Source organism: Pinus tabuliformis, chromosome 9 (assembly GCF_031772625.1).
Source record: "Pinus tabuliformis cultivar Carrire ecotype Pingquan chromosome 9, CPIR1, whole genome shotgun sequence".
NCBI classification, from domain to species: domain Eukaryota; kingdom Viridiplantae; phylum Streptophyta; class Pinopsida; order Pinales; family Pinaceae; genus Pinus; species Pinus tabuliformis.
The window spans coordinates 262455352-262463902 of record NC_142307.1 but is presented as its reverse complement, the minus strand read 5'-3'; the positions used below and the strand labels follow the sequence as shown (position 1 = coordinate 262463902).

The 8551-nt window shown below is 36.3% G+C and overlaps 1 protein-coding gene across 2 annotated transcripts; it reads left to right on the top strand.

Moving 5' to 3' along the window:
* Window positions 1-281: 281 nt before the first annotated feature.
* LOC149148200 (putative phospholipid hydroperoxide glutathione peroxidase) lies at window positions 282-3342 on the top strand. Of its 2 annotated transcripts, XM_089443829.1 has the most exons (6): window positions 282-473; window positions 587-663; window positions 916-977; window positions 2483-2601; window positions 2738-2905; window positions 3103-3342. In XM_089443829.1, the coding sequence occupies exons 1-6, from the start codon at window positions 420-422 to the stop codon at window positions 3133-3135; spliced, it is 513 nt and encodes a 170-aa protein (XP_089299955.1). In that variant the 5' UTR covers window positions 282-419; the 3' UTR covers window positions 3136-3342. The 2 variants fall into 2 exon arrangements, with proteins under 2 accessions (XP_089299955.1, XP_089299956.1); XM_089443830.1 differs by lacking the exon at window positions 916-977 and having other exon boundaries at window positions 291-473.
* Window positions 3343-8551: the final 5209 nt, after the last annotated feature.

Below are 8551 nucleotides of genomic sequence, written 5' to 3'. Positions count from 1 at the left end.
GAACGTATTTTCTTGTAATTAGCGTGAAGTTACATTTGAGTTAGATTTTTGTGTGGTTCCAGGGTAGGCTGATTTCCTGTAATATTGAATTTGATTTTTATGCCAACAACGTACCGCAATTCTCCTCCTATTTTCCATGCCAGGTCACTTCGTTCAAAGAGTAACCACGTGTCCTAGTTCATTAAATCCCGAAATCCCTGTTCAGACCTGAAACGCCGTTTACCGACCTTATTTGCCGCCCTCTAACTCAGATCTATGCCTATATAAACCCCTTACACCCTCTGTGATCCCTCGTGCCTTCCACCTTTTAGCTTCAGCTGATACTAAACTATATTCACGCTTTTGTTCTCGGATCAAACCAGGAGTACCCTCAAGATCTTGATATCTTCCGACTTCGTTTCTTTGTTTATTTTACAGCCATGACTGGGAGCTCTTCAAAGCAGTCTTCCTCTGTCTATGACTTCACAGTCAAGGTGAATTCTGTCTTCATATTAATTTATCTCTTTCAACTGCTTTCTCTGCTATTATTATCTATTAACCCATTTGCATAAGAGAGCCTGAAGCAATATTGTCAAATTGTATTCAGGACATCAGGGGTAATGATGTGGATCTCAGCATTTACAAGGGAAAGGTTTTACTCATTGTCAATGTTGCCTCTCAATGGTAATTCTCCATTTTTCTTCAGTTGGTTATAGTGATTTCATAGTGGACAGAATTATGTGATTAAAGGGGTGAAAACAGATTTTTTATACCTACGAGTGCTGTAATTTTGTCAAAACAGGTCCTTCAATATGATTTATTTTAAAACATGTATTTAATGAACAAAATTAATATGCATGGCTTTATGATAGTGAAATTATCCCTTTTCATAAACTTGACTGATTAGGTCCTCTCTATTATACTTCTATTTTGCAGTGGGTTAACTAACTCTAATTATACTGAGCTGAATGAAGTGTATACAAAGTATAAGGATCAAGGTATTATACAAACTTGTACTGTTATAGAATCTGTCACTTCTAACGATGCTTAAAGTATTTTTTTTGCTGTAGCTGTACTTCTGTTTCTGGTGCTAACAATAGTGTGTATCTTGTACCAGGAAGGTTAGACTTTTATACCATTCTAGGTCCAGTTTTTATTTCAAACCTGTTAAAAATCTTTGTCTTAGTTGAAACAATATACTGTAATGTGTCGTAGAGTCCTATGTTACCAGAAACCTGACCAGCAAACTTCCGTTCCATGTCCACTCCTGTTCTTTTTTCTTTCTTTACATTTGGAGGAGATCCTGTTACCAGCATCTTGGCTCAGGGGTAGGTATGTGAAGTGTCACAGATGAAGGGATACCATTTGCTTTACATCCAGCATGCACATTTTCCAGCTTTGAATGAAAAGGTGTTTTTTCATGGCAAACATGATTCTTCTCTTTCTATGCGACTTCTTTCTTATTTGATGTTCTTTATTTTGATGGGCATGATCTTCCTTTTATTTTATTGGGCTTCAAGGGATTTTTTTAATCTTAGGCTAGGATTTCTTGCTTCTTTGTAATCCATGGAGTTGCCTTATCACTCAGTCACTATAAGCCTTAAGGTGCAGTGTAATCCTTTGGGTTTCAGTCCCATGGGTCAATTAAATTACATTAGTAAAGTGCTGATCAATTTCATATGAATAAGCCATAATGGGAGGGGATTGGGTTCGTGTTTCTTACCCCTGAAACTTGACATTCACATTTCTCGTTCTGTTCCCATTTCTGATAACATTATCTAGTCAATCTATATGTTGAGAGGATCTTTCCAGGGAGTGTTGGAGGTAGAAATTCACGCCATTAGATTGAACCGGTAAGGATGCTTCTCATGAAAAGGCCATATGACTTGGTGATAGAGCAGACCACCGGCCAGGGGCAGATCCTTGGGTTTGATTCCTAGCTTGTGCAATTTTCAGTAGTTTTCTAGTAAGGGGAGTCTTTTCCTCAATGGGCTAGTTTATGTGGTCCACATTTTCGGCCCCATTCCTGACCACCCAGTTATTTTCTTCTAGTGCACTCTGTTACTGTCTTGTCTGTGACCATTCAACCCTAGAAACAATTATCACCTGCTCAACAGTACCTGTCACTTCTGTTATCTAGGATCTTGTTAACTAGTGTGTTGTTGAGCGAATCCTGAACCCGTTTAATAGTGCCCCTAACGAGAACAGACATGGCCACTTTTATATTGGGGTTACATTAGGCCAGATTCACTTCATTGGGAAGTTAATTTTACCAAATCACTCTGCACTTACGCTCAGCCTTTATAAGAATTTGAATGTTTTTAATATTGTGAACATATTGAGGACTTAAGTGGTATCTACTTAAAACTTTAGAGTCAACCTGATGTTGTGTGATTCAATAAATACATGCAATTTTCATTCAACCAGTTTTCATAACTTTATTTTGATTTAAAACTCTCGAAACTTTTCTGACAACTAAAGGAGTTTGGGGAACTGTTTACAGGGTTAGAAATACTGGCTTTCCCGTGCAATCAGTTTGGTGGAGAAGAACCAGGTGATAATGCTCAGATTGCAGAAGTGGCCTGCACTCGCTTTAAAGCAGAGTTTCCCATATTTGACAAGGTCTTCATCTTTTGACTTTTACACCATCTTGGATTTCTTCTCTTTTTATGCTAGAGGATTCATTTAAACATAACCAGTCCATCTGTCTGGTTGCTTCTTTGGATCCTTGGTGTTAAGTAGCAATTCTGTGATGTAGGTCGAAGTTAATGGTAGTAATGCAGCTCCTCTCTACAAGTTCGTGAAGTCAAGCAAAGGTGGGCTTTTTGGCGATGGAATAAAGTGGAACTTCACTAAGTTTCTGGCGGACAAAGATGGAAATGTTGTAGAACGATATGCACCCACTACTTCTCCATTGAGTATCGAGGTATTGGGCAAACCCTATTTGTTAGTTCTATGTATCATATATGCAGATATCCGTGCTATCACTTGCTCACTATATCATTACTTTGCATACAAAATTGTTTGATATTGAAAGGGATTTTGAGTAAAAAAATCTAGTGTAGTATAATTGGGATGTAAACTTGAAAATAGCTGCTGATATTTTCGGTTTCCTTTTTGCAGAAAGATGTCAAGAAGCTGTTAGGAATTGCTTGATTTTTTAAAGCATCAAACATATGCTACAGTTCTGTTGTAGAATAGCGTCGCTGCACAAGATTGAAGCAGACATTGTCATCAGTTTAGCAATTCATTAAAGTGCACGTCGCTGTTACATACATGCAATATATTATTTGTTATCTTTCAGATGCTTTCATCTGTATCAGAATGATGCGTATATTATAATGCAATTTAAACTTCTTCAAATATTATTGAATGAAAATGACTGATGTATATCTTCTATGTTCAAGAAGTTTGAAGTCCGTAATTTCTTGAAATCATATGGAAGTTTTTTTTATGTCAAAACTTGTAATATCAACTCAAAACATTACTTCATCGGTTTCTCTGACGAAGAATTTCCCTTTTAATGGAAAGAGATGTGATTATAAATCACGATAAATCCACGTGCTATTTTGAAAGAATTTTTTTAGAAAGTGCCTTGGAATATAATTTTATCCAATATTGTGTGTTAAGGAAATAAAAATATATTCAACATCATTATGATTTATGCCGACAATATATATTCCACATCATATTGTGGGGGCAAGGAAATAAAAATAAATTCAACATCATTATGATTTAGCATATAAGTAAGTTATTTGTAATCGTGAGTGAGATATAAAACAATGGTATTAAAGTATTTATTATTTTTTTTCGAAATTATAAATATTAGTATTTTTTAATAAAATAAGTTATAATTACATTGAGTTGTAACAATATAAAATGTATCTGTAAATATTCACATTAAGAATTAACATTATAATATACTAAAAATTAACATTATAATATATTAGTGTTGAATATTTTTTCTTATATTTTCTTAAAAATTTTCATAATAATCATCATAATTTTGTTAGAATCCTTTCATATTAATAATCATTTTCTTATTTTCTTATTTTATCCTTTTGCATTTGATAAGACTCTCCTCTCCTTGTTTATGAAGTAGCATGTGTTGATTTTATCTTTCTCATACTTGCAAATTGTAAGATAATATCATGACATAAGGCTATTGAGAAATTGAAGTTGGTTAGAGATTGTTATTGTCAAATAGGGGAAAATGGGTTGTCTTTGAAGGAAAATGCATAAATGGAATGCTTACAATTGCTAGTGCAAATTGTAGACTTGCATAATTATTTTTTTGCCAAGGATTGTTCATAGCTCAATAAGTGATCTATTGGTTTAAGATTCCCAAAGAACATTCAGTTTCTCAAATTCTCCCCTTTTGCACTAGACCATGGCAAAAGATGGATTCATGAGACCGTGGCAAAGGAAGGATTCATGATGGAGTTTTGAGCAAAGAAGGGAAAAAGAAAAATACAAAAATGTCTACGTTAAATCAATAATGGATGAGAATTTTGAAGGAGTTTCTTTAATGGACTTGAAGGTAAATTTCCAATTGGTTTGAATTGTTGGGCATAATGGTTGGTTTGAGAGAGATAGAGTTTTGTAGGCATTTCTTCTCCCCAATGATATCTTGCCTTAGCTTAGAAATGGAATCCATAGTTGATTCTTATGGTTGGGTGGTGAATTGTTCTTTAGTGACTTCTTTGGCCGACAAATATTGATCACACATAAGTGTTGATATATATTTTGATATGAAATGCTTTTATTTGGGTTATATTCTTGATTTTTTAAATTCCACAGGCAATATGCTAATTTTGTGTAATGGAATTGACTAAGTGGATAAAATTTGTGTACAGATCATGCATGTGGATTAGATAATGTTCAAAGTTTCATGGAATTGTTGAGTATATGTGATGTTATTTATGCAATGTTCTTGCATGTAAAATCTAATATGAGGTCGAGAAGGTCAAGTTAAATTAACAATGAGGAAATGTAAGATGGAATGAAGAATACATTTTGTTTCTAGCACCCCAATGGGAAGGCATTTGGGTATGCTATAGAGTGGTACCAAATCCTATTAAGGTATATCATTGCACTATCATGCATAGATAATTTAAGTTGTATAGTGAACATTGCTATTGCATGCTGATTGTTTACTAAAGGTCTAAGTGGAAATTGTGTTAAATCCATCATCTTGCACACTCATGGTGATGATCTAATGACAAAGATTCAAAGCCTAGACCAACATCACACCCTTTGCAAAATTCATGGAAACTAATTTATTTTTGTTATTTTAATCCAACTAGGCCGAGTCTAGGTCGAGGCTAGCCTTATTTTGGATGGAAGAATGATCTTCCCACTTGTGGGATGTCATCACCAGGATTTTTCAAGGCTTGGTTGAGCTTGGACGCATCATGGGACATTTTTTAATGCTCACAAGTGGGTCCCAAATCAACCCCTCCCATGAAATTTGTTGGGCAATTTTAGGGAGTTCAAGATAAAATAATAAGGAAAACCTACAACTTTCCAAACATAGGAACATTAGATATTAATCATTTTATGGGTTCATTGAAACTTAGGATGGACAAGAATAGGGACTTGTCCTATGACACATCCCTCCAAGGAATACAATATTGAAGATAAATTACATTGTACTCTTGTAATTAACCCAAGGATCATAGGGTTGAATTCATGGTTGAGATTGGAGCATATAGTTAGAGGAACCTAAAGACACAGAGGTTATTTTTATAGTAACAAAGGCATGTTAAGTGCCCCTTAGTAGTTGGGATGATAAAGCTATGAGTTGTAAGGAGAGATGGTATGCAATTTAGATAATGGATAGTTAGTGGATGGGTTGAAGCTCCCATGTGTTACTCAAGTGGGGTGGTATTTCATGCAAAGAAACACATAGAACGAAGGTTGGGCTTGAATAGCTGAGAAACTATAAACAAATGATGAGGAGGGGGCGTGGAAAGTGGCTTCTAGTTATTGGAAGCCATAGTTTTAGGGGAAAGTCATGGATTAGATAGTAGTGAAAGTGACTAGTCTCAATTGGCAAGTTGAAGGGGCTAAGACATGAGATGGATGTGTGAGGTATGGAATATAAGGAGGGGTCAAAGAATCATTGTCTATCATTAAATCACCCCATAAATCAATGATTGATGCCAATGTGCATGGTTAGAGTTTGTGAGGATCTTTCTTCTCGGGGCCTCAAGCTTGTAAAGAAAAGATTTGTACTCAACATTATATCTATATATATATATATATATATATATATAATAAAATGTTTATTACCTACATAAATAATCCTTTAATGTTCATTTCCACAACATATTTTAAATGTGTGAAAGTACCATTACGTTAGTGCACTAACATTGATAATTTTACCATTACGTTAGTGTACCAACATTGATACTTTTAGATGTTGCAAACTAGATCCAATTTTGTTGGTTGACCTTCCACCCATAGTCACAACTACATTTCCTCTTTACAACATAAATACATTTTTTTATTAGCACACATGCAACATCACTATCAATCTACTTTGCTATGGGTTAAATGTATAATCCACTTCAACAAGAACTATGCTACTATATAACTGTTATAGACATTTTTGTGCCTAACAGCATGAAGCATGAGATGTCAATAATCTAAGGGATCCAAAGTCCCTAAACATGTTGTTCCTGCCCCTAAAGGAACAAGGTCAGCAAACCACAGCACTAAATATCAGTTCTCCACCTGAAAACACTCAAAAACAAGCTAATTCTGGATCATGTCAACTGCTCCACTGAGCATCTGCGTTGAATGTCAACTGCTCCACTCTGTACCTGCGCTGAATGTCAACAGTAATGAAGGCTACCTGCGCTGGGCGAGATTGGCCAAGTGGCACAGTCATTCCTCAATGTGTCAAATGCCCAGGAAGCTTCCAAAATGACACTTGGATCAGGGAATTCGCCTTGTGATGAGTAAGAGGATCTAGATCTCCAAGTGGAAGCAAGAACCTCCAAGTGGACTCAAGAACTGAAGAATAACTGAAGTGGGAGAGGACACTAGTCAGCTTCATGCCAGCCTCAAGCTGACTCATCCTTTCTCCAAAACTCCTATATATAGAGCTCTCTCATGAGGTCTAGGAAAGGCTGGAATCTTGTGAATGTAAGGAAGTGCTGTTGGTTTGAGTATAGAACTATTGGGTGATTTGCTTGAAGGAGGTGAAGAGGAGATTTCTTTCTGCTGGGAGGTGTTGCTGGATTGGGCCTCTTATGGTTGTAACACTCTCAGAACTTTACTTCTTCCATTAATAAAGCATTTGAGGTTCTTCTATATGCATGTGTCTCAATGGCGTATTGATACTTGTATATTTGATTTATTCTAATCCTTGAATCAATTATGAATGTATGCTTCTTGTAGTTTCCCTCTCTTGTCATTTTGCAGGATCTTTGTGCAGCTGGGCCAGTGAAAGAGCAAGGAGCTGGGAGCAAGCAACAAAGAGAGAAGATTGGATCAATCATTAGCGGAAGATAACGGTTAGTGGATCTCTTTCTCCCCTCTCTTACATCTCATAAAGAAGTAATCTCGAATAGCTTTGCATTCGGTTGTTGCTGAGGTACTATCACCCTTAGAGTGGGATACGGTCATTCCGTATTGGATACTTTTCCCAACAACAAATTGGCGACTCCGTTGGGGATCGTATCTTGTTGGTTGTTTGTGTTTTTTCTATTCATTTCATAAACACAGGGAGTACCGAATCGAACTGCATTTGGATCTTTCAAATGCAAAGTAGAGGGCAGCTACTCTAGCTCAGTTTCTGGGCAAGTTTATGATTTGAAGAGCTGATCCACAAGGACTCTTAACAGCTCTTAGTGATAGCTTTTCATCCTCCTTGTCATCCCTTAGTGTGTACTTGACTGATAGCTTCTGATTTGGCCAAAAACTGTGAATTTTTGAGCAATATGTGACCCGGAAACCAAGAGAAACGAAAGTTTCGTTCTTCAGTGCAGGCTGTGTGAAGGCTGTCTGCATTTCAGCGCAGTTCCCGAAGGGGCTACCTGCGCTGAAGGTAAAACTGCCTGTGTACCACCTGCGCTGAATCAATCTTGCCTTGTGCTACTGGGGTTTCCTGCTGTTTCTTGCCCTGTTTTCACCCTTGTTTTTGCAGCCTGTTACCAATCAATGTACCTATCTGAAACCAACTTTCCTTACCGCTATTCCGCCTCGGTTGTATAAAGAAACTGTATTTGTTCTTTGTGTATTTCTTGTATCATTTACAGTTTCCATAACGAAAGTGAACTAGTCTTGCTGTGGCCTCTTAGATCTAGACCTGTGATAAAGTGTCGTTTTGATCTTAGGAGTTAGTTTGTTTGCTGTTCATAGCTGATTGAGCTTTCGCTTTCATCATATGGTTTGAATTTATATATTTCTAGTGTCGAAACAAGTAAATCTTAAGGTGTATTTTGATTTTGGACAAGCTTGTTTGCTTTCACTTGAAATTGAATTCAAAGTTATACAACAGCTTTCTTTTTGTGTCGCACAAACATTAAGAAAGAGAAAAGAAATACCTGCATTTTGCATATAA

What these genes read in the sequence shown, in the direction of transcription:
- LOC149148200 (XM_089443829.1), top strand. Translation starts at nt 420, where the DNA reads ATGACTGGGAGCTCTTCAAAGCAGTCTTCCTCTGTCTATGACTTCACA. An exon ending in GTCAATGTTGCCTCTCAATG is followed by an intron (nt 664 to 915) that starts GTAATTCTCCAT and finishes TCTATTTTGCAG; the next exon opens with TGGGTTAACTAACTCTAATT. An exon ending in TACAAAGTATAAGGATCAAG is followed by an intron (nt 978 to 2,482) that starts GTATTATACAAA and finishes AACTGTTTACAG; the next exon opens with GGTTAGAAATACTGGCTTTC.